Source organism: Prionailurus viverrinus, chromosome C2 (genome assembly GCF_022837055.1).
Source record: "Prionailurus viverrinus isolate Anna chromosome C2, UM_Priviv_1.0, whole genome shotgun sequence".
Lineage (NCBI taxonomy): Eukaryota > Metazoa > Chordata > Mammalia > Carnivora > Felidae > Prionailurus > Prionailurus viverrinus.
Window position 1 is genome coordinate 44,202,217 of NC_062569.1, and position 25,163 is coordinate 44,227,379.

The 25,163-nt window shown below is 41.5% G+C and overlaps 1 protein-coding gene and 1 long non-coding RNA gene across 2 annotated transcripts in view; one reads left to right on the forward strand and one right to left on the reverse strand.

Moving 5' to 3' along the window:
* WWTR1 (WW domain containing transcription regulator 1) overlaps positions 1–25,163 on the reverse strand; it is a 137,358-nt gene that overhangs the window by 5,171 nt on the left and 107,024 nt on the right. The window contains exons 4-6 of the mRNA XM_047875724.1: positions 20,529–20,731; positions 6,309–6,442; positions 5,019–5,131 (exon numbers count right to left, since the gene is read on the reverse strand). Coding sequence (XP_047731680.1) covers positions 5,019–5,131; positions 6,309–6,442; positions 20,529–20,731 — 450 coding nt within the window. The remainder of the gene's footprint in view (positions 1–5,018; positions 5,132–6,308; positions 6,443–20,528; positions 20,732–25,163) is intronic.
* Positions 1,790–23,876, forward strand: LOC125175294 (uncharacterized). The gene is made up of 3 exons (XR_007155740.1): positions 1,790–1,925; positions 12,367–12,372; positions 23,866–23,876. It is a non-coding gene; the product is annotated as an uncharacterized LOC125175294 (long non-coding RNA).

Genomic DNA, 25,163 nt, shown 5'->3' on the forward strand with positions numbered 1-25,163 from the left:
TGGAATTGGAGTCCACAGAACACAATTGAGAAAATGCTGTTCTAGAAAAATGAGATGCCTGGGATATGACACGAACGACACATGTTCTTTATGAATAATACTGTAGGAGAAAATGTACTGACCTTGGTGACAGTGGACTGAGCTTTTTAGCTGTGTGACCTTAGACACACTTAATTTGTCTGAATCTCAGTGTATCCATCTGAAATTGGGGCTGTAGGTATCTTCTTCCCATAATGGAATAAAGCACCATATAATGTCCGGTTCCAGGAATCACTCATATATACAAACTTATACAAATACCCACATACAATAACTATTGATTAAGCTGAGAAAGAAAAACCTGGGAACTCCGTCACTGTTGCTAACACAATATCAGAACAACTGATTAATTCAAATAGCCCTGATCAATTCTGGAGGGATAAAATAGACCTCAGAGACTGAGGGGCATCGCTAACTAAGGCCAGCTTCCACCCCAGAAGCATTTGTAAGAAACTTGTTAGATTAGCTTTTGTGTCTTGTAAGTACATTAGCCTTTCTGGAAAGGGTTCACAGAAATTTCACTATTCTGAGCAAAACCGGAGAAAATTCATTCTAACCATATGCATTTACCACGGAGAAAAATCACATCTTTCTGAGTGATGAGAGAAACATAATAGAACTTGCATTTTGGTGATAGTAAAGCTTAATGGCTCTTCTATAACTCATACAGTATCAGTGACTCTTGGCAATATTTTAGAGGATTTTCTTTGCAAAAGGCAGTAATTTGAAAAATTAAATCACGTTTGACATGCCCTCAATATAGTGTTACTGATATTGAAAAACAGTATCAAAATAGAACAGAAAACCCAAAATAACTTTTACTACCCACTGGAATGTAACAGATGGAAACGAGGCTTACAAAAATGATCTACCCTGAAAAACTATCTGATCTAAAATGCTGGGTGTCATTTTTCCTCATGTCCAGTTAAAACCATTCATCTCTATTGATTTCCCATGAAAATGTTGTCATCATAATACATTTTACTTTTAGCCAAACACAATCTATTTTAAAGAATTTCTGTTATCCTTTCTTCTCAGACATGGAAAGCATGAGGAGACTAGTTATAAGAACCTTCACTAAGGTTAACAATTTTAAAATCACTCTCTTTGGACCAACTTTGCAATCTCGGAGGGATATTTTTGGCCCTTGCCGTTTTATACATTTAAAAAGTGGGAGAGACAGGGGCGCCTGGGTGGCGCAGTCGGTTAAGCATCCGACTTCAGCCAGGTCACGATCTCGCGGTCCGTGAGTTCCAGCCCCGCGTCAGGCTCTGGGCTGATGGCTCAGAGCCTGGAGCCTGTTTCCGATTCTGTGTCTCCCTCTCTCTCTGCCCCTCCCCCGTTCAGGCTCTGTCTCTCTCTATCCCAAAAATAAATAAATGTTGAAAAAAATTTAAAAAAAAAAAAAGTGGGAGAGACAAAAAAAACCAGGCAATTCTTTTATTTTTTTTTTAATTTTTTTTTCAACGTTTTGTTTTTTTTTTTTTTTTAATTTTTGGGACAGAGAGAGACGGAGCATGAACGGGGGAGGGGCAGAGAGAGAGGGAGACACAGAATCGGAAACAGGCTCCAGGCTCTGAGCCATCAGCCCAGAGCCTGACGCAGGGCTCGAACTCCCGGACCGCGAGATCGTGACCTGGCTGAAGTCGGACGCTTAACCGACTGCGCCACCCAGGCGCCCCAAAACCAGGCAATTCTTAAAAAGATGTGTTCTTCCGATTCCTTCTCTCTCTAAGCGCTCTGAGAGAGACGGGGGTAGATGTTTATGTTGCTACTAAACTGAAGGGAGCACTATTTCTATTTCTCTTTTGTGAGCAATAAGAGTTGTACATTCTTTCTAAGAAAAACAAAAAACAAGGGACCTAACGAAACTGAGCAGTGTTACTGTATTTTTAAAAAATATTTTCATAGACTCATTTTCAGGTTATTAAGTGTAAAAGAAACAGATACCCTCTTTTTTAAAGTAGTTAAAACATCGATGATTTGTATTATCAATTTTTAGAAGTAATTTCCTAGTAAGCTTGTGGCATTAGAAACTACTAGAAGAATTTTTCTTTAGTGAAATTAGTTGGAACATTTATTAATGAACATAACAAATATTTTTCCAGAACTAAATATGAACCGTGACTACGTGTTTAAAAAAACACATATGAATATTCTGGAAGAGTGGATGACTTCCCAGCTTTCGCTCTCGTTGTTCCCTTTACTCTGTTGCCCACCGCATCCAGTTATGGGTTGCATGTGTGATTTGCAAAGGGAGTGCTCAGCTGGCTTGTTTCCATTCATCATGTGGTCAGTGAATCTAACAGACATTTTTAGCCACACTTGAGCTGTGCCCACCGCCAGTTGGTCTTCCAGGTTTATGCCTACTTCCTTGAAAGCCTTCACAGACATGACCCTAAATTCCCCAGGCTGACGCTCACTTAACCAGGATAACTTGGAAGCCTAGCTTTATCAGGTTCAATTTGTCCTTACTTCAGCCTCTCAGAAGGGGAGAAGAGAACTTTGGGCCAAGCTCTGTGATCTCACGACTCCCCACAATTCCATGAAGTAAGCACATTACTCCCACTTATGGGCGAGAAATCCAAAGCCCTGGCAGGTTCTATCACTTTCCCTAAGTCACTACCGAGAAGTAGAGAAACAAAGATTCACCTTGGGTTGCCTATCTACAAAGACTCTATTCTTTTCATTATATCACGTAATTCCATATTTTGGCTTCAGAACATTCCCTACTTACCTACTTGAGGTCATTTTTAGAAGCCATAGAATGAACCCATCTTTATTTCTTTTCTTTTTTTTTTTTTTTTAATGTCAGGTTTAGATTTAGAGCTCCTGAGTCTTTTCTTATTTAACTTTTGGTTTTTATCTTTACTGGCTTCCCAGTGTTTAAAAGATGAAAGCAAACAATTATTAAATGTAGGAAGGAGCTACTTCATAAGGCTGTTCCAAAGGGGACACAATAAATCTCACACTGAAAAATAGATGAAGAAAGTAAGGGAGGGAAGCAGGAGGGAGGGAGAAAACCTAAGTAATAAATCAAAGAACAACAAAACAAACACTTCAAACTATTCTTGTATGACTCCTCACAAGAAGGTCTGTGCAATCGTCCAAACACGTCGATTGACGAGCTGCAGGGAGACCCCAAAGCAGTTGGTCCATCCAACCCACTGCACTCATAAGGTGCCCAGCTGAGTCTGACTCTTGTCTGACCGGTAGTTTAGCTTCAGAGCACAGAGAGCAGTCATCTAAGAGCACAGTGTAACAGATACAGGCACTGTGGATGATGGCACTGGGGAGAGGACTTCTTTTCATCACGGACAATTCATTTACTATCCTCAGTGATGATGGAGGGGAAATTTGAATGAATAATTGCCAACGGTGGACCCCTCAGCCGTCATTTATTTTTGGTTCTAGACTATCTTCTGGGAGTTGAGCACTTTATGATCTAATCTAGATTTGGCTAATAAGACCAAATTTGGCTTTTGCAAGTGAAGGCCTCACTCTTGGAGAAGAAGAGGAGACGTGACCAGAAGCCAGCTGGGGCCTGGCCTAAAGGTGGGGCAGGTTGGGGACTAGGTCACTAGGTCAAAGTTACCCTGACTCTTCTTTTATATATATATAATTTTTTTTTTTTTTAATTTTAGAGAAAGAGAGAGAGGACACAAGCAGGGAAGAGGGATGGGGTGGGGGAAGAGAGAGAGAGAGAGAGAGAGAGAGAGAATATCCTAAGCAGGCCCTTCACTTAGCATAGAGTCCAACACGGGGTTCAATCTCACAACCTTGGGATCATGACCTGCATTGAAATCAAGAGTAGGAGGCGCCCCCCCCCCTCAAAAAAAGAGTCGAACATCAAATCATCAAATGCTCAACCAACTGAGTCACCCAAGCGCTCCCTTTATTTTTTTCTTAAAATTTTAGAGAGAGACTGACTTCTTTTTTTATTGTTGTTTTTTTTAATGTGTATTTATTTTTGAGAGAGAGAGAAAGGGAAAGAGCATGAGTGGAGTAGGAGCAGAAAGAGACAGAATCCGAAGCAGGCTCCAGGCTCTGAGCTGTCAGCACAGAGCCTGATGCGGGGCTCGAACTCACTAGATGGGAAGTCATGACCTGAGCCGAAGTCGGACACTTAACTGACTGAACCACCCATGAGCCCCTGACTCTTCTTTTTAATTGCTGAGGGATGTTACCATGTTGGGACTTGGAGCTGACAATTTAGAATCTTCTGAGTTGCTTAACTTTCCAAATGCCCACTACCAATTGCTCTCCAAATGCAGCAAATGACATGAAAAGATATGAAGTCCGACTTCACAAGAGAAAAAGTGGCCCATATATTACAACTGCAAGCTAGAAGGGCATAAATATTCCACTGTGGAAGAATGGCAGAGTAGACAGTGTGGCATTAATGCAATTGTGAAGCTATATGAAGGAAGCAAGGAAGGAAGGGGGGGGAAGGAGGAAAGGAAGAAAGAAAGAGGGGAGGAGAGGAAGAATGAAAGGGAGGGAGGGAAGGAAGGGGAGGGGAGGGAAGGAAGGAAGGAAGGAAGGAAGGAAGAAAAGAGGGTCTTGGGTGGCTCAGTTGGTTGAGCGTCCAACTTTAGCTCAAGTCATGATCTCATGGTTCATGAGTTTCAGAGCCCCTCATCCGGCTCGCTGCTGTTAGCTTGTGTTCTCTCTCTCAAAACTAAATAAACATTTTTTAAAAAAAGAAAGGAGGAAAGGGAGAGAAGGAAGAAGGGCGGGAAGGGAAGGAAGAAAGAGGAATTTAAAATTCCGTGCCATATATAAAACTGCGTTTGTATAAACTGTGGAAGAAAGGACTAGAATTTATTAATAGTGCCTGAGGTTCGGGTGGCTTTTCAGTTGTCACTTTATGTTATTGTTGAGATGATGTGTTTCTGGTGGGATGCAGAACAGAGAGGACCAAGGGGGCGATGCAAGCGTGCAAACACACCGCAAGTACCCACAGGCTTTGCTCTCACCTGTGTCCATCTCGTCCACGTTGCTGAGGAAGTCCTCTGGGGTCGTCGGGACACTGTAGCACCCTAACCCAAGGCCACTGTCAGTGCTCTGCTCCCTCGAATGATAGGGCCCCCTGGGGAGCAAAATATGGGAGAAACTTCAATGCAAGCCCACGCCAAGAAATTCCAAAATAAAACCACAGGTCACAAAAACCCTAAACTGGTGCAGTTCTGCCATTCTGTCCCGCTTTCCAGGTAATGAAGGGAGGCAGACTTTGCACCTCCCATTAATTTTAAAGCATGCACACCAATGTCAGTGAAATTAAAAGACTGTAGGCAAATAAAAGCGGCCTTTCATGGTAAATTGACACTGATTTCCTTTCTATCTCAAAATAATAAGTTGAACCATGTTCTGCAAATAGAGTATGATGGCATTTATGTAAATTTCTTAAAAAAGAAAACAATGTTCAATATTACTTATGAATGCATACATTAACAACCAAAAGGAAGTATAAAAATATGTGTGATGGATACACCAATTTCTGAATAGTGGCTACCACTAGGGAGGGAAGAAGAGAAAGAGACAGATTTCAGTGGCGGTGGGGATGGGTTTAAATATTAACTATAATACTTAAAAAAAAAAAGATCTATGGCAGTATGGCAAATGTGAGTGTTGTATACATGGGTAAATCCTGTTATTTATATTATTCTGCACATTTGCAATATTTCAAGTCAACAATTTAAACAATTTAAAAATTTAAACAATTTAAAAATTCCTTTTCTTCATTATCATGAATTTAAAAATTCCTTTTCTTCATTATTTCACTTACTGTTTGTTTTCACCTCTCTGTTTTTAAAAACTTTCAGAATTGTATTTGTTTGTTTGCTACAAGCCTCTGCAAGAGCAGAAAAGACACAGGAAATAGAGAACTGCCCTTTACTTGGGTTGAAAAAGCTACAATTAAGGTTTGACTACTTCTACTCATGAACATGTTTCTGGCCAAATTATCTTTTCTTTCTGCTCACATGCTTCATATTTTAAAAACATCATCTCTTTGTTTTAATTAAATTTTTTTACTGTAAAATAGTTTTAGACCCACAGAGTTCCTGTGCAACATTCACCCAGCTTCCCCAAGGACATCTTACATAACCATAGTACAATTACCAACATCAGGAAATGGAGAGCTGCCCTCTATCCCCACCCCACACTTCAAGCTCCCCACCTTTCCCCAACATAAACAAAGACCCATTATACTCTAAGACCACATAATAAAGAAAGCAAAAAGAAGTTACTCCAAAATGCTAACTTACCCATTGAGGAAAGGATCTGAGCTATTATTAGTGATGGATCTCATGTCTGGGGTCATGGCTGGCTGGTTGACAGCAGGCTGAACAGTGACTAGAGTCTCGGCTTCCATGGGGAGCTGTCTACAGAGGGCGGCTTCCTACAGAAATAGGACAGTCAGAGGGAGAGGCAAGTTATTCACTCATTTTCACGAGAATTGGAGCAAAGTATGTTTCACATGAAAACCTTCCGCCAAACACAAAGCACTTAACGTTTGTTCCCAATCAGTCAAAATCATCAGGAAATCATTACTGTTCTTTCTCTGGAGAAAGTCTTACTGGCATAAGTCACTTTCTGACATCTACAAAGTTAATGAGAAGGTCCGTGACTATCTACCTCAGGACACTTCTGTAACAACTGTCCCACCCATCCAATTATTTAAATACTCAAATCATATAAAGGCGTCGAGACACTTTCTCAGAGACAAGGCTATTTTTATGCCAGATGCTCAGACCAAATCTAAGTCAATCAAAGCAACTGAACTCCTTTGATCTAGCAGGTACATTCTGGTCTTTGCCACAGAGTCAGGCTCTACATCAAATCGTATCTGCATCAACCAGGAGAGCAAAACAACCCAGTTAAAAAGTTTGTTAGTCGGTCAGTTTTTCTATTTGACTAATCATTCTGTTGACCTGATTAAAATGACTGAAGGTTGCGGAACCATGCAGAGCCAAACCCAATCTCACTAACAACAAACTGATAGCATATGGATTTCATTACCAAAAATTAGAATGCTAGAATTATTTTTTTCTTAAGCTGGCATTACTTTGCCAAAAGAAGTCAATCCAAAAGGTTATGAATTTGACTGCAATTACTTTCTCCGGGTAAAACCTCCAGGGAGTCTCTCTCACTTTGACAACCATGAGCAGACATCAAATTCCTTTCAAATTTGCTGCTCTTTCCAGAGAAGAATACTTTTATATGTTTATACTCGCATCCAAAACCAAAGTTCGGCCCTTCCTATATTTATGCCTATCAGTTTCCCACTTTCCAGCCTGAAGTCATTGGTCTTACCATCCCTCAAACCCCAAAACCATGGCTACAATGGCAAACAGAATATTCAGGCCATCTAAATTACGGTATCTTTGTTAGATCTCTTCCAGCCCTAACATGCTATGATTTTAGAGAGTAACTGCTGTCTAGACAAGTCTAGTGAAGTCATCGGCAATAAAAACTTTCGGTTACTAGAGTTCATTGTACTGTTACGGGGAGTTACGGTAGCGTGACTCTTATAAAACATGAGACACCTGATTGATAAGAAACTGCATTGTTAATTTGTATTGAAATAAACACCCTGGCTAGAAAGGGCCTCTGGCTCACTTCTGTTCTGGTTGCAAATAACCAGAATACTTAACAAATTTTCTCCAGTAATCCAAAAAAAGCAAACCAAAAAAAAAAAAAAAAGGAAGTTAAAAAAAGTTTTTTTTAATGTTTATTTATTTTTGAGAGAAACACAAGAGCGCAAATGGGGGAGAGGCAGGTAGAGGGAGACACAGAATCCAAAGCAGGCTCCGGGCTCTGAGCTGTTAGCACTGAGCCCAACGTGGGGATTGAACCCACAAACTGCAAGATCATCACCTGAGCTGAAGTTGGATGCTTAACCAACTGAGCCACCCAGGTGCCCCAAATGGACTTTTTTTTTTTTTTAAGGTTGATTTTAGTTCATAATTCCAATCTTGGAAGTACTTTCTGAATAAATCTAGAAAAATTAAGTTGTTTTCTGATAGTTGTTTTTACATTGCAGGAAATGTGCGTTAGAAAACTTATTCTCCAACCAAAGCTTACCGAGGACCTCAGAGAGAACCTGAAACTGAACCCGGTGTGAGAAGACCAGAGTTCACCATGCACACTCATACACACAAACCAGTCTGAAAACATCTAGTCAATGATAAAATTTCTACTTCTTTGATTTTTTAATTTTTTTAACTTTTTTTTAACGTGTGTTTATTTTTGAGAGAGGGAGAGAGAATGGGGGAGGTGCAGAGAGAGAGGGAGACAGAAGATCTGAAGCTGGCTTTGCACTGACGGCAGAGAGCCCAACTCAGGGCTTGAACTCACAAACTGTGAGATCATGACCTGAGCCGAAGTCAGACATTTAACTAAGTTACCCAGGCACCCCTCTAGTGTTTTATAAACTGTGAATGCAGAGATCCTGTGGTCAATAAACTTCATGACATAAAAAATCAACTTTAACTAGCACATTCTATTTTCTAACCATTCTAAATAAATGTGGGGTTTACCCTTAAATGGTATGCTTTTGAACATACAAGTTGAAGAGACTGCTGCATTTCCTTATATCTGACAAAATTTTTTCACCATACATCTTTTGTTTAATTTTATCTATTTATTTTGGGAGAAGAGATAGTTCATGGGAGGGCCAGAGAGAGAGAGAGAGAAAGAGAGAATCCTAAGCAGGCTGGGCACGCTCAGTGCGGAGCCCAATGCAGGGCTCGAACTCACAAACCGTGAGATCACGACCTGAGGCAAAATCAAGAGTCGGAAGCTTAACCGACTGAGCCACCCAGGCGCCCCTCTCACCATGTGTCTTAAGAATACTGGTTGAATTTCCAATACCAATGTGGTCTGAATTTAAATACAATAAGAATTATTTGTGGAACTTTACTGGATAAAAAATATACACGTACATAATACATATGAACTATTTGTCTTCTATAATGACATGAAAGTAAAATGTTTAAATTAAAAGAAAAACTATCAAAAACTAGCTATAAAATATATAAATTAAACTTTCCTCTTCATTTAAATTATTGCTGGCATATTTCAAATAGATACAATATAAATTTTTACAAGACCGCTTGTGTGTGATTAAATACATAAATAAAATTCAAAAAGACTATAATAACCAAAGTTGAAATAACCTATACTATATTGGCGGAAACGTTTCACTGTGCCATCTGCCAATTCACATCTGTTCCCCCTATTTTAAATTAAAGATAATTGAAGTTCCACTCCTCAGCATCGTCATTTCCCCAACTATTTTGAAGGCTTGACCCCCACGTCATCAAAAGAGGCAATGCTATGTTCTGTCTGTAGGGGGCTCACATTATCATTTTCCACCGTCAAATGACTGACAAATGAGAAAGAATACAGAAAGCGTGTTGAATGTACCTGAATAATAACTTTGAGACATCAATCATACTTGACTGAGTTAGAAAGTTATTATAGGGGGCAATACTCTTTCCAAGATTATTCTTGGATTACAAGTCATTCCACACAGCAGTCAAATAAGATCATGTTGGGCCCCTGCTCTACACCCTTCTGGATGGTGCCCCACAAAGCCCAATGTGCCAGCCCTGTCTGCTTCTCCTCCTGTGTCTCTGACATGCTCCCCTCACTCACTCCCTTCCCAGTGCTCCTCCCACTGCCATCATCTGTACCAAGTGTTCCCTCTACTTGGAACGTGCTCCTCGGATCTTCCCAAAGTTCATATGTCACCTACTATCTGCCTCCTACAAATGCTACCTCTTCAGAGACTGCATGAAATTTTCTTCATAGCAACTTAAGTATTTCTTTTTTTTTTTTAATGTTTTTTCTACATTTATTTATTTTTGAGAGACAGAGCATGAGCAGGGGAGGGGCAGAGAGAGAGGGAGACACAGAATCTGAAGCAGGCTCCACGCTCTGAGTTGTCAGCACAGAGCCCAACTCGAGGCTCGAACTCAAGAAACGTGAGATTATGACCTGAGCCAAAGTCGGATGCTCAACTGACTAAGACACACAGGTGCCCCACAACTTAACTATTTCTCTGTCTTTCCCATTAGAATGTTAGAAAACTCCATGAGAGAAGGTATCTGATTTGTCATGTTCCTCATTGCCTGGAACAGTCTAGGCCTATAGTAGGTACTCAATAAGTATTTAATGAATACTCAATAAGTTCAATAAGGTACTCAGTAAGTTCAATGAATAAATGAAAAATATTACTAGACTTCAAATGGGAATATTTTAAATTGTGATTAGTAATAAAAGAAAAAATACACTAAGAACATTCAATTCTCATCTTCTATCACAAATATGAGTGAAATAACGCCCTATGTATACATCTCTCAACTAGCCAGGCACAAACTCCATCCTTGTGTGATGATCCCACTGCTCTCTTTCCTGCTCCTAAGACAGAAGATAAGCTGGAGGGCAGAGTGGTCAGAAGCAGGAATTCTGAGGCCAGGTGCTTGGATGTGAACCTTGGCTCTGCCGTCTCCCAGCCAGTTAACCTCTCTGTTCCTCATTTGGAAAGACAGGATAATGACAGCTTCTACCCACACAAGATCATTTAATAAATGTTAACTAAGTAATATTATTATTACCTCATGTTCTGTATACAATCCCAGAAAACAAAAGCAAAAATAAAAACAATCTCAGAAACCACAGTATTGTGTGGAACTGATCCACACTGAGTGGTTTGACATTTCTTCCTGGTCAACTTTCACCTTGGAAGGATTAAATCCGAGTGAAATTCATCATGATGAGTCAGCAAAGCTAAGAAAACAATTTTCTTTCCTTCCTTCCTTCCTTCCTTCCTTCCTTCCTTCCTTCCTTTCCTTCCTTCTTTTCCTTCCTTCCTTTCCTTCCTTCCTTTCCTTCCTTCCTTCCTTCCTTCCTTCCTCCCTCCCTCCCTCCCTCCCTCCCTCTTTTAAATAAGGAGAGGTCTGTAAACTTCTTTATATAACATAAATAGTTTTTAATATACACGGAGAATAGCGAGAAGTTTCACTTCACTTAATTATGTAAGTTCCATATTTAGAATTTTTAAAAGTCTACCTTTTTTTTGAATGAAAATATTTTCCTATTTCTGCTCATGAATTAAAGGAGGAAAAAAGAGCAGTACAAACCCCAAAGTTTGGAAATAAAAGGACTAACATCACTAACAGGTCCACATCCAAACAAGGGAGGATTTATTTACCAAAAAATTAGGTATAAAATTAAATCCCAGACTCAGTATGATTTTGGCTGCCACATGACATCTGCTGTCCTACATGCCTGACTTTGGTTTGACCAAGAAGCAGCAGTCAAGACTGACGAAGGTAAAATAGCTAAACCACAGACAGAAGTGGTGGCAGCGGAGTAAGCAAACGGATGCGGAAACAGAGGCTCAGTCAGCCAAGGTTGGTCTAGGCCTAGACTCAGGCCACCAACTCAGAGAGTGGGTGTGGCAGCTGCTTTAGCCTGAGCTGAGGCCCCAGCTCCCCCTAGTCCAGGCAGGAGAACAAAGGCTAGGCTGGAGGCACATCTGAGCTTCTTGGTCTCACTCTCACCTCCCATTTCCACTCCAGTCCAGTAGGTATATGCACAGATGCCTTCCCAGTCCTCTGGGATGCGATCCCAGTCCTCTCGGGATCGGGATGCCTCCCAGATGCCCACCCTGTCCTCTCGGACAAGTCTTCCGTTTCCTAGACTCCTCGTACTTCGGGTCCCTCTTCACTTAGTTCTATCTCCCCCACCCTTTGAGGTTCTGTTGTTCCATCTTTTCCAGAATGCCTTCCCTGACCACCAGAAGCACAGCAAGCCACCAGCTTCCCCTCTCCTGGCCCTGGACTTCTGAATACACGTATCCAGCTGGGATCTGAAACCCCACATCTCACAATGCACTCCTCATCTGGCCCCAAAGCAGCACTTCCTGGCTGACTTTAAGCCTTCACCTAAAGCTAACACCACCTATCCCAGCTCAAAATCCAAGTCCACCAACTCCCTCAGCCCCCATAGAAATTCATTCATTTGTACCTGTATTTATTTTTTAAAAAAAATACGACAGAAGCTACCAGGTGCCCAGGTACTGTTCTTGGCAGCAGGGATACAACAACGAGCACAGGCCAGTGCCCTACCTCGCAAAGGATTCTAGAGAGGGAGAAAGAGGTGGACAAGGGCCAAGCCTTGAGGGTTCTATCTCCTTGATATCTCCATACTCCAAACCTCCTTTCCATTTCAAGTAGCAGATCAGCACTGCTTCTCTAGATATTCCAAAAGACCTTCCTACCTCCAGTGAACCTCCACATGCAAGGCTACATCCAGGTCTCTGTTCTATACTTTGCAAAGAGTGACCGGAGGAGAAAACTCAGGCTGGAAGGGGTCTGGGTCTCATGACTTACGAAGAAGCAAGGCTCTCAAACTATCATGGACTATCACCTGGAAGAAGGAAGATTCCTTCCACCACAGATTTGATGCAGATCTGATGAAGGGCTTTCCAGCTAATAGTCTTGTTGAGTGGTGGGATTGGCTCTTCTCAATTCTCTGGGCTACTAGCCACTGGAATTCTCAAGCAGTTGATGAGGGTTACATGCTATCAGACATGTCCAGAGCTTGGCACAAGAGAGAAAGTGTCCCTGGAATTGGAAAGACTGCAGTTCAAATCCCAGCTTGGCTACTCCCTACCTATAACATCTTGGGCTAAATTCTTAATCTTTCTTGACAGTTTATTCATCTGGGGGGAAAAAAAGACTGCTTATAAAAGAGTCATCTTGCAGGGCTGTTAAAAAGATTTAAAAGCACATTTATAAAGAACCTGGCCCACTGAGGCAGTCAACAGAATAAGTTACTGATAGTGTTACAGGTTTGAAGAGGCAGAGATGTTGGCTAACTCTTGCATATCACTTACTATGTGCGGAGCTCTGTTCTGGGCACTTTAGCATTTCATCCTCATGACAACCCAACTGTCTCCATTTTACAGGTGAGAAAACTGAGGCTTGGAGACGTTAAGCAACCTTCCCAAGATGTATCTTCAGAGTCTGTTTTTGTATCCACCACACTGATAGTGTGTGGCAGAGAAAGAAAAACCAAGGGTTGAGGTCAGGAGACCTCCACGTTTTAGCTCTTTCACCTACTGGCTGTGGGACGTAGGCAAGTTATTTCATTTCTCTGAGCCTATTTTCCCAGCTAAAAAATGGAAATACCAACCCCCTTCCTTTAGGCAGTTTAGAGGAGGACTGGATGAAACAGCTTGTTTATCTGTCCTGAACACAGTTTCCCTCCCTGAACTGGACATATTTTATGCTCCTTTTCAACGTATATGGGTGGAGCTAGTGTCCTGGGAATTCACAACACATCAAGTTGTAAGTTCAGATTTTAAAGGCCAGTTTCAGAAAGATCTGGAAAGCTGCCCTTAGTAACCCCACCCCTACCCTTCTCTACCACAACTTTATTTTTCTCTATCCAAGCTGAGGGTGGAAAGACTGTTGCAAAATAAGGGCCTGAGAATCTCTTTCAGAGTTTGTGGTTGTTCATCCAGGTCCCTGAGACGAATAATTATATGTGGGTTAAAAAAAAAAAAAAACGCACACATACATACAACAACAACAACAACAAACTCCTTTCCTAGCAGCTGGGGAAGGGGGTGGGTGTAAAACAGAGTGAGGGATGTGAAAGACAAATGCTGATTTGTAAGTTGAAGATGTCCCGGGAAGGAAACCTCAAAGCTCCTTCCCTTCCAGCTCCCCACTGGCCTACAGCTTGCCTGTGGAATAAATCAACAGAGGAGGTGAGAAAGTAAACAGCAGTTGAAAGCATCCTGCAGCCCTGTCCATCCTTGGATGAGGGCATGCCTGCAGCCAGCCAGCTCCTGCCCTCACTGGAATGTACTTCAAAGAGAAACAAATGACAATAACCCCTTCTGAGGGCGCTCTGTTTGATTCTAGCGTGTGTGGCCAGGGATTCTACAAAACTGGAAGATTGGCTTGTTTTAATTATAAAGGGTGGGGTGAGTAGAAACAAATGAGAAAATAAAATAAAATAAAGACAATATTTTGAAATCCTAACATTAAAATAGTTACTCTGGTACAGAAAAGTTGCTGTCTCTGCCAAAACCCTAAGGGACTTGAGGGAGAATGAATTATTTACCTTCTTTAGAGGAAAAAAAAATTTTCCCAATGTAAATTTCTTTTTAACTCTATGCCAAGAGATTCTAGAAATTCATTGTCACATTTCCTGGAGCCTCCCTTTCTCAAATACCTCATCATACATTCTCAGCTGCCAGACTGCCGCTATGAAAGAACAGTCGAAACTCTCACACTTTGGGGAAAACATTTGTTGAGTCCATAATGATTACCATGGCCTGTTTGCTGATCTTTCCATTCAGGATGTATACAACTATCTTGTGTTATTCTATAATCTCTGTTGCTCCTTAGAATCATATTAAGGAAAGCATTACAATTTAGATATTCTCTCTTCACTAAGAAAAAAAACAAAAACAAAAAAACAACAACTGCTGAATGGATTTTGAAATGGTCTATTTCTTCATACCCTGGTGATCTTATTAAGATCAGAAGTATGAAGCTGTGTTTTTCCTTTGTGCAAGCTTGGTGACCCTCTATTTTAAACATGTGGTCAGTTTATACAGTTTTTTAAAAGGGTCCTTGTAAAAAGAATTGATATTATTTCTCAACAACATAGGAGCACCAAGACATTTTAGAAAACGGAGTGTTTGCTGGGACTTGTAGACAAACGAAAACACTGACAGAAGTTAGAATTGAAGCTCTCTAGAAAGGAGGGACCACGTCTGTGTGCTCACTGCCGTGCACAGTACCTGGAGCGTTTGTTGAACAAATGAATGAATGAACTTAAGTAGCTCGGCTATCATAGGTAGATTTACATATTGGTTGGACAACAGTCGACCCTGAAACCTAATTCTATGAAATGCTTTTCGAAAAGTTAAATTATACCTTCTGAAGGAAAGACTCTTTATGAAACAGCCACCATTTATGCTTCACGACCTGCCATCATATGACACTTTTTAACCTCTCTAAATAGCTATTCTTCACATGACAAAAACCAGACTTCAGATCCTTCTCTCAGAGCAACGCTGCTCAGGGCCGGGTGTGTCCCTCCTGGGCCCACAGTCAGGAATGGCTGCTCGAGGCCGGCCAGCTGGCCAGCCAGACCCCGTAGTGGCTGTCAGGCCTAACAGAAATCTGTGAGACCTGCCAGAAGAATTCCAAAAGAGGCCTCCCGCCCAAACCCTCGGTCCCCATCCCCGTTGCCCTGGCAACGAGAGGCCAGGCTTAGTCAGCAGTTTTGTTTGACAAGCTACATTCTCCCGTCCACGGAGCTCCAATTATGAGAGAGACAAGGGTAAAAGCACAGCTGAATTCGTCTAGGAATAATAATGGTTTCTCAACAAGACAGGCCCTGAGAAGGGACAAGGGGGAGCGAAGGCTTCTCCACTTAAGAATCTTCCAGGGGGCTGACAGGAAGCCCTTGAGGTTAAAATCTTCAAGGCAGAAGGCCCCCCCCAGCTTCATATTTAAAAGAATAATACACATGAAAAGAAATACTCTGCTTAGATAAAGTCATGACTCTGTTTTCATGTCAAGGGATTGTTCTTCTCGATGAGTAAATAGTGACTGAGAGGCCTGTTTCTCAATTTCTTACCAGTTACCAAAATTTTCCATTTCATCGGGTAAAGTTGCAAACATGCCCTTTATGATACTGAGCAACTACTGTGATTTTAAGCTGTAACAGAATATTCTACAGTTATTGAGGGCATGTGTGGTTCACGGTATTTTGAAAATTATGTCCAGCCCCGTTGTGGAAAGGATCCCAGGCAGCTTATAATACATACAACCAAAGTCACGGCACAACTTCCATGGCTGATACACAATAAATAAATGACTTCCCGATATATTAAGAAGAAGAGATAACAAAATGGGAGTATGACATGCTACCAATTTTGATTTAAAAAAACACAGCATACACACAGATACATACAAAGACTGGAGAGAAATCACCAGCATCTTCACAGCCACCCTCTCAAAGTAAGAGTATGAGTGATTCTTACGTTCTTGTTGTTGAGTATTTTAAACATTGTTTTACAATGAATGTGTTTTGTCTTTCTTGTATGATGATTTTACTTTATTATTATTTTAATTTATATATAGTAAAATTCACTCTGTGGTAGGCACTTCTTTTTTTATTTTTTATTTATTTTATTTATTTATTTTTGAGAGAGAGAAGAGGGTGCAAGTAAGCAAGGGACAGAGAAAGAGAGAGAGAGAGAGAGAGAGAGAGAGAAGCGGGGCTCACCAGAAGTGGGGTTCGTGTTTTACCCGAAGCGGGGCTCGTGCTCACCTGAAGCGGGGCACAAACTCACCCAAAGCTGGGCTCGAGATCACCGGATGTGGGACTCAAACTCACGAACTGTGAGATCATGACCTGAGCTGCAGTCAGATGCTTAACAATTGATCCACCCAGGGGCCCTGCGGTGTACATTTCTGAGTTTTGACAAATCCATGGGGTTGTGAAATAGCTACCCCAATCAAGCTACAGAACTGTGCCACCATCTCCAAAATTCCCTGGTGTTGCCCCTTTGCAGGCAGCCCCCCAACCCCCAACCCTGGCAACCACTTCCATTCTCTGTTCCTATAGTTTTGCCTTTGTCCAGAATGTCATATAAATGGAGTCATACAGTGTATGTTCCTTTTTTGGACCCGCCTCTCTCACTTAGTGCATGCTTTCTTTCATCTCAATCAGAAAAAAAAACCCTAGTCAATTATATCTTTAATAAATTAAAAACATTATATTTTTCTCATTAAAAAGAAAAAAAATGTCACAAACTGAATTCAAATTTATTTTTTAACAATAGGAAGATACTGGGAAGCACAGCTTCAACTGAGATTGCTTTCTTTTCTAGAGTTGCCATTTTGCTCATCAACTTGAAGCTGCCTCTTCGTGTTTGGGAAACTTCGCAAAATAAAACTCTCATGATCATGGACAAGAGAGAATGTCTGTCACAAAAATTCACTCTCCACAATGTGTGTGATACATGCCCGTTGAAAGCAGGGTAACATTCACTTTCCTACTATGACTGTGTGCCACAGACCTGGCTGGGATTCCCCTGTGCTTGTTTGGGGCACCCCTTAGCTTGGAGCACCTGCCAACATTCCAAGATAACTCATCAGTTATCGGATACAAGAAGTTCAACTGTTGCTATAGCAGCCAAGGCAAACTGTAGGGGCCATTTTTAATGAAACTCTCCTACTTTAGAAGATTCCTGGGGCGCTGGGGAGGTTCCGTTGGTTGAACATATGACTTCGGCTCAAGTCATGAACTCACAGTTCATGGGTTCAAGTCCCATGTTAGGCTCTGTGCTGACAGCTCAGAGCCTGGAGCCTGCTTCAGATTTTGTGTCTCCGTCTCTGTGCCTGCCCCTCCCCCACTCATGCACGCTCACACTTCGTCGCTCAAAATTAAATAAATGTTAAAAAAAAATGTAAAAGAAAGAAAGAAAAAGAAAAGAAGAAAGAGGAAAGGGGCCTCTCTCTTGGAAATTCTCTCGTGATGAATGCAGGTAGGTCAAGGCTGCCTGCAACTCAAGGCCCCCAAGAAGTCAGCCTGTACAGCTCGTGCCCTTGGGGAAGCAAGAGGAGAGCCACGCTCATTACAAACTGCCCAGGGAGCAAAGACTATTCAGACAGTTGTTGACTACCAAGGGCACGGCAGCGGGACAGGATGAACAACTGGAAGTCTACAGATAATCTTCAGCCCTCATCAGGACCACCATTTCCTCTATCCTTATTCCTGTTTTCTACCAAATTCTAAAAGGCAGCTAAACAGGTGAGCCAAGTATCACCTCTATTGACAGTCCATTTCCCTGTCCTTGCCCTGGCCTAAGTGCAAATAGTGAGGCAGAAAAATCACCAAAAAAAAAAAAAAAAGAAGGAAGAGGAGGAGAAGGAGTAAAGAAAACCCAAGATGATAGACATAATCCACACCTGAACAATGAGGCATCTTGGCAAGTGCCCCAGAAAACTATCAGAGAACACTCCAGCACTTTATTGTATGGCCTTAAATAGAATCTTTGACACTGAGTAGCAGGCTGCCTCTGGATGGGAGTGGGGAGACCTTCCACAATTAAAAAGTTTCTTTAGGCCTTTTTTCCTGTATTCCATAATAAAAATAAAAAGACATCAGAACCATCCATTCCATCTCCTTTCCTCCTCCTAACTACAACACACACACACACACACACACACACACAGTGTGAACTATGTGAGCCTCCATGAGCAAATCTGGACGTTTCTCCCTACTGTGCTGTACAGGAGAATTGCAAAATATGATGCAGCAAAATGCTCCTAGTCCCACAGCCTCAAGGGATCAGTATTTAATGAACTTGGTTGGCATTTCTGTAATACGAACCATCAATACTACGTTCTGGTTCAAAGGCACCTATGGTTGGAATAAAGGAAACAATTTGGGGCACTCTTCCCCACCCCTTTGCAGAAATACTTTCTGTGGGAAAGAAAGAGGTGGGGCAAGAGAAAGAGAAACACAGAAAGCGGCAGAAACTGAGAAACAAGCAGTTCTTTGCAGAATGGTGACAGCTTTGTGTAAGAAGAAAAAACTCACTAAAGCTTATTTAAATGTAAAACTAAGAGAAAGCTTATAAATGCTACTATAATACTGTTTAATTTGGTCTATATTATAAAACAGAAAAAATATCCCAAATGGAATTATTATCCTAAGACAAAAAAATAATACAATTACTTCCTGCTAAGAAACATGATACTGTATATCTAAAAACAGTATAAACAACTGTTACCCTGAAATAACCATGAAAATTCAGATGTAAATCCTCAGGGAAAGAGGCACAACTGTAGTTATATTATGAAGTTGTATTCCTCAAATTCAGAGGATAGTTCTACTGAAGAACAAAGCACAATTTATATTCATTGCCCTCATTTTCAAAGGCCGTGTCTAAAGAATTATTTTAATTCACCATGTTTTTAAAACTTCACACAGTATACATACTTTCATCTTCGAATTTATTTCATGAGAAATACATTATTCATTTATAGATGTCAATGTATATTTTTTAAAGTCTGAGATGTAACTAAAAGAAAAAGTTGTGTTTACCATGATATCCCCACAACACTTGCAAGAAAGCTCTCTGGAACACTTAAAACTGCTCATTTCCTTAAACGAGTGAAAGGAAGCCACCCATGTATCTTGCTTCATGTGAGTCAAAAAGGAAAGTCTGAAGAATTAGAACAATAAACGGAAGCTTTCTTCCCTAAAATGTAGCCAGCAAGATTTGTGAGACCTAAAAACATAGGCTACATTAGTTTACAACACAGAAGAAATAATTCTGTTCTTGCACAGACCAAGCAGCCAAGGAGGCAGAAAACTGTGGGTTCCTTCAGAGATTGTCTTTTATTCATTTTCTGAAATGCTGCATTGACCCTGACCCGTAGAGAACACACAGCAACATTCTATCCGCTGACTGAGTGACTGACTGAATGAATGAATGAAGAATGAATGAATGGAGTATGGCACAAAGGTGCCTGATCAATACCCACTCTATCAGAGCCCATATGCAAAACATTTTCCTTCTCATTCTCCCTCAATTTTCCCTAATTCTTTTTTATGCTCCATGGTAAACCAAAGACGGTTGCAAATTCTTTGTCATTTTGTCCATGGAACATCCCCTTCTACTATCTGCTTTAATCTAGGGCAAATCTGTGATTTCTCTGACCAAGAGCATATGGCAGAAGTGACTTGGTGACAGTTTTCAGAACCAGACCGTAAGACGTTGGCAGCTTTACTTCTTGTTTCTTGGAACATTCTCTTTGGGAGACCCACGCTGCTATGCAATATGTCCTACTAGTCAGACTGCCTTGCTAGCTAGAGATGCCATATTTAGATGCTCCAGGTTTTAGTCCCAACCAAGCCCAGTCTTCCAGCTATCTTCATCATGATGCCATGCACTTGAGTAAAGCCATCTTGGACCCTCCAGACCAACCCCCCCACCAGTTGAATAGCACTAGGCGGCCTTTGTCAACACTATGTACAGCAGAATTCTATATGCTGAGATCTGCTCAGATTCCTGACCTACAAAATTGTGGATATAACAACATGGCTATTGTTAAGCCACTGTGTTTTGGGATAATATGTTACACAGCAATAGATAATTGGAACACAGTCTTCCTTTCCTTCTAATGATTAGCAGTAGAACTCAAAGGCAGCATGCTAACACCTCTAGTCCTTGTATTCATATGTTTGGCCTCAAAGACAATGCAGGTAGATGCTGGGAGAAAAAACTGGGTTCTACTCATACGGTTTGGAGTAGGCTTTGGGCCTTTAATGCTTCTAGAGAAAGATTTACCCTGAAGGCTAGCAGCCACCTACCCTCCAGCCTTGGCACCAAAGATCACAGAGCCTCCAGCAGGCACCACAGAAGGCCATACCTGCCTCATGAGCTCCTCTTGGCGCATTCTAATCCTCTCTCTCTCCATCTGGATCCTCTGAAGCCGAAGCTTCTGCTGCTGCTGCTGTTGAGTGGTCAATGCATTGGGCATGCTCATGAGCCCTGCTGGTGGATTCTGAGTAGGGTGGTTCTGCTGGCTCAGGGGAGTGGATGCCATTTGCTGTTGGTGCTGGTGATTCATCACTATAAGAGAGAACGTGCAAGAGATTAATGAACAGGGCCTATAATACCTTATCAAAAAGAGCCCATCAGAATGCTCTGTGCTTTGAAGTATAGATTCCTGAGATTCCTTCCAAAGTACTTTCTTGTTAATCATTAATGTTTAAGTAATTACTACCTTAATTCAATTCATGGAGGCTCAGATACTGGCCCTACTCCTGACTCAATTAACTCAGCATTTGTGCCCTGTTAAAAATTATTTCACATCTTCCCCGTGTCTAGAGCATATTTTAAGCCTTTAAGAACATAGTGGTCAAAAGTAAATTCCACAAAAGGTTACCACAACATATGATTTAATTTTCAGTAGGACATCTGGGTGTGTGTGCACTTTCTCAGACAACCTCCATGCTTACAGCAGAGCTAGGAAGGACATGAGATTACAGATACATAATGGTGGACAATAATATCTAGGATGGATGAGTTATTCACAAGCAAAGACGTAAAACAAAGCGCCTAGACTAGGGACCTACACAGAAGCAGGAGACCACTGATGCTTTGTTCGCAAAGGGTACCCCCGGGGGCACCTGGGTGGCTCACCTGGTTGAGTGTCCGACTTTGGCTCAGATTATGATCTCATGATTTGTGAGTTCGAGCCCTGCATCAGGCTCTGTCCAGACAGCTCAGAGCCTGGAGCCCACTTTGGATTCTGTGTCCCCCTCTCCTACCCTGTATCTCACTCTCTCCCCCAAAAATAAAGACACATTAAAAAAATTAAAAAAATAATTTTAAAATCCTTCAATAAATTCTATAATTGGCATTCCCACATACAAAAAAATTATTTTTAAAAAGTGCTAGTTTTTCTTAAAACAATTTACCAGTTAAATGTGCTTAACTTCTGCCTAGCAATGTCCTATAATAAAGAAAACCATGCTTTTGGTTTCTATTTGCTCTTAGATTAGAAACCAAAACAACATAGAGTTTTATATACTTCATTTCTGAGGAAAAACTCCTGATTTTTGCTACATTTGGGATCACTATCTTTAAAAAAGAAAATTATTGGTACCTTTAAGTTTATTCATTTATTTTGAGAGAGAGAGTGTGTGAGTGAGCAGGGGAGGGGCGGGGGGGGGGGGGAGAGAGAGAGAGAGAGAGAGAGAGAGAGAGAGAGAGAGAAATTCCAAGCAAGTTCCATGTTGTCAGTGCAGAGCCTGATGCAGGGCTCAAACTCATGAGCCGTTGAGATCATGACCTGATCTGAGATCAAGAGTCGGATGCTTAACCAGCTGAGCCACCCAGGTGCCTAGACATATTTTGTTTAAACTCTAAAGGTTAAATATTTTAGGTCTTTGGTTTGCTATATGGACATCACATAGAAACATATTTTATAACTAACTTTTCTTAAATGAATTTTAAAGTAGCCTAATCAACCATATATTAAATGTATATGCAGACCCCTCACACACACACACACACACACACACACACACACACACACACACTTGAAAGATACCAACACAGATTTTCTGGAGACAAATTGGTTTCCTCATGCAACAATTAATTCCACGGCAGGAACTTCCTCCGGATGGGGGTAGAGGTAGGGTAAAAACATTCTTTTTTTAAAAATTTATTTATAACCCACTCAAATCTTTATTGCATTTCCTGTGTGCCAGGCACTGGGCTTGTCGTTGGATAAATAGCTCCTGCCCTCACAGGAATTAACAGGCTGTTGGAAGGAATGTGTGAAGAAATGAGGTGAATTTATATGTGGAGCTGTGGAATGCTAGTGTTCGACTTTGTCAGGATTTTTAGAAATTACCTAGTCCATCGCTTTCGTTTGTAGAAGAGATTGAAACCTAGGAGAGGTAAAGGGCTGTGCTCTGGTTAGCAGCAGGTAGAACCAGAGTCAACGTGGAGGCCTCCTGATGTCCTGTCTTACCTGATCTTCCAACCATCCTTGGCCACCCTCTGCCACACCTTACAGTGAAGAACAGTAACAGCTGCTTGAAACTGAGGACAGCCTGCTAACCACGGTTTGCCTTCAATAGCAAGCAAGTTCCCACTGAAACAGCAGGGTCATCAACACAGGGCCCTGGGCCCAGAGCTGTCTGCGTTACAAACGGGAAGGGTTCGAGGAAGGTCCGGAAAGATGGACAACTGTCTGCTGATGAGGACAGGAGATAACGAGCTCCTGAAGGGGAGGTAAGGATGCTTGTGGAGTACTCTGCCTAATCAGGTGCAGGCTTCCCTTTCTAAGCTGAGCTCACCATAAAGAAATCTCACCTTCTGGCACCATTCCTGGCACACAGGGAAACGCAGTTAAACCGTGGGATGAATGAATGGAACCAGCTGGCAATTTCTTATGTTCTCAGTTGGAGAAGAGAAAAGAAGCACAGCCACAATGGATGCAAAATAATGGGAATGAGTGTTTCATTTCTCGAATGAAATTCTAGAAACTGTTAGAGCATTTTACAAACTCTACTAGAAGGCCTGGGTAAGGGGTCAGGGATTGTGCACACACTGTATCACAGGGGGAAAGTGCTCTTAAAATACAGATTAAAGTGAGACAAAGTCCAGATATCCGGAAAGGCTTAATCCATAAGACTTCTTTCAGGCCAGAAGGAAGCTTAGATGGAAGAACAGTGATTATTTCCAGGGACAGTCATTTCTGAACTTCTGAGAAAGTATGCTCCTATTTTTTTCTGCCATAACTGCTATAGACAAAAAAGAGAAATCTGTGAATTGAGTATTTCCAATCAGAAATCCCCAGACTAGGAGAAAGAAGGTTAAAAAAGCTAGGTTGTTGGTTGGCAGTACAGAGGTTATTAATTTTTAAAAGTGACTGGGGTCCGGTAAGTTAATGATAGGACATTGGAACGAGGCCATCTTCAGTGATTCGGGAAAACTGCCCTGTCAGTGTTCAAAGACTGCCCTGAGTTCATTCACAATGGACTGTTTCTCAACTGCACACAGAACCAAAGGCTGCTCGGCAGATTTTATTAGCGTCTGCCTCCTTATCTGGGGGAGGTGAAGACTTGGGAGAGCTCTTTGAGAACCACACCCTGGCTCGTCTTCCAAACACCAGACCTCACAGAGACATCAATAGTGAGGAACGGGGGAGATGTTGCTTTCTTCCACTTAATTTAGATTTGATTGTGCAGAATACACATCTCCAGTTATTAACTATAGTGACGGGACAAGAGGGGAACTTAGACAAGAGTTTGCTTTCAAGGTCAAGCACACACACCAACAGGATTGTGTATGAGAAGATTCACCACAGTACTGTCTATCATAGCAAAAGACTAAAAATTCTATCCACCAAAGGGAGATGATGATCCATCTATTCAGAGGAATTCTACAGAACTATTCCAGAGAATGAGGGAGTTCTGTGGGTACTTAAATGAACAACATAGAGGAAACATTTTTTCCGAGGGGGGAAAAAATTGAAGGGATAGAACTATATGCATGAGCATGCTATTGCTTGCAGTTAGAAAGGGAGAGCCTGTTTTTTAAAATGTTTATTTATTTTTGAGAGAGAGAGAGAGAGACAGGGTGCACATGGGGGAGAGGCAGAGAGAGAGGGAACAAAGAATCCGAAGCAGGCTGCAGGCTCTGAACTGTCAGCACAGAGTCCGGCACGGGGCTCAAACTTGTGAACCGCAAGATCATGACCTGAGCCAAAGTCGGACGCTTAACGACTGAGCCACCCCTAGAGAGCATATTATACACACACAGCAAATCTCTCTAGGAGGATACACAAGAGACTGGTGGGTGCCTCTGGAGAGGAAAACAAGGGTCAGAGATGGGAGGAGATCTTCCTTTTCTTCCTCTGTACCATTTTGTAGTTTTCCTATGTGCATTTATTACTTATATAAAACAAAAAAATATAAAAGTAAAACCATAAAATAAAAACGTGGTCACGTATGCATCAAACTCAGTATTTTCTTGATGGAGCTCAAGGAGATAACCCCCAAACTATTTGATAAGCAACAAATAAGGCTTAAGAATATGATCAAGATCATCAAAGCTGAGAGATCACCTGGTACAGCTCCTCCTTGTACAGAAGACAGAAACCAGCACCCAAAGGAAGAGTGGACTTGGTCAAGGTCATAAAATGGTCAGGGGCCTAGAAGCCAGGTATCCTGGGTCCACCGAGGTGCCCATGATTCAACCTGCCACTCTGCTCCATCTAGTCAATTGATTTCGAACTATTAACCTTCTCTGAGCTTGCAGCTCATGCATGTTACTGATGGTTGAGGTTCTTTAAAACCACTGCTTTTGCTAGCTATTCCGAGAAAATGGGGGCAAAAGAAGACAAAGATAAGCAGAAGGGAGGACCTCAGGAGAGCACAAGAAGGCAAAACATGTAAATCTGCAATGAATAGAACACATCTTGGGATAATATTCCAGAACATTTTAGGGAGAGAACAATAGTTCAGTTAAAAAAAAAAAAAAGGAG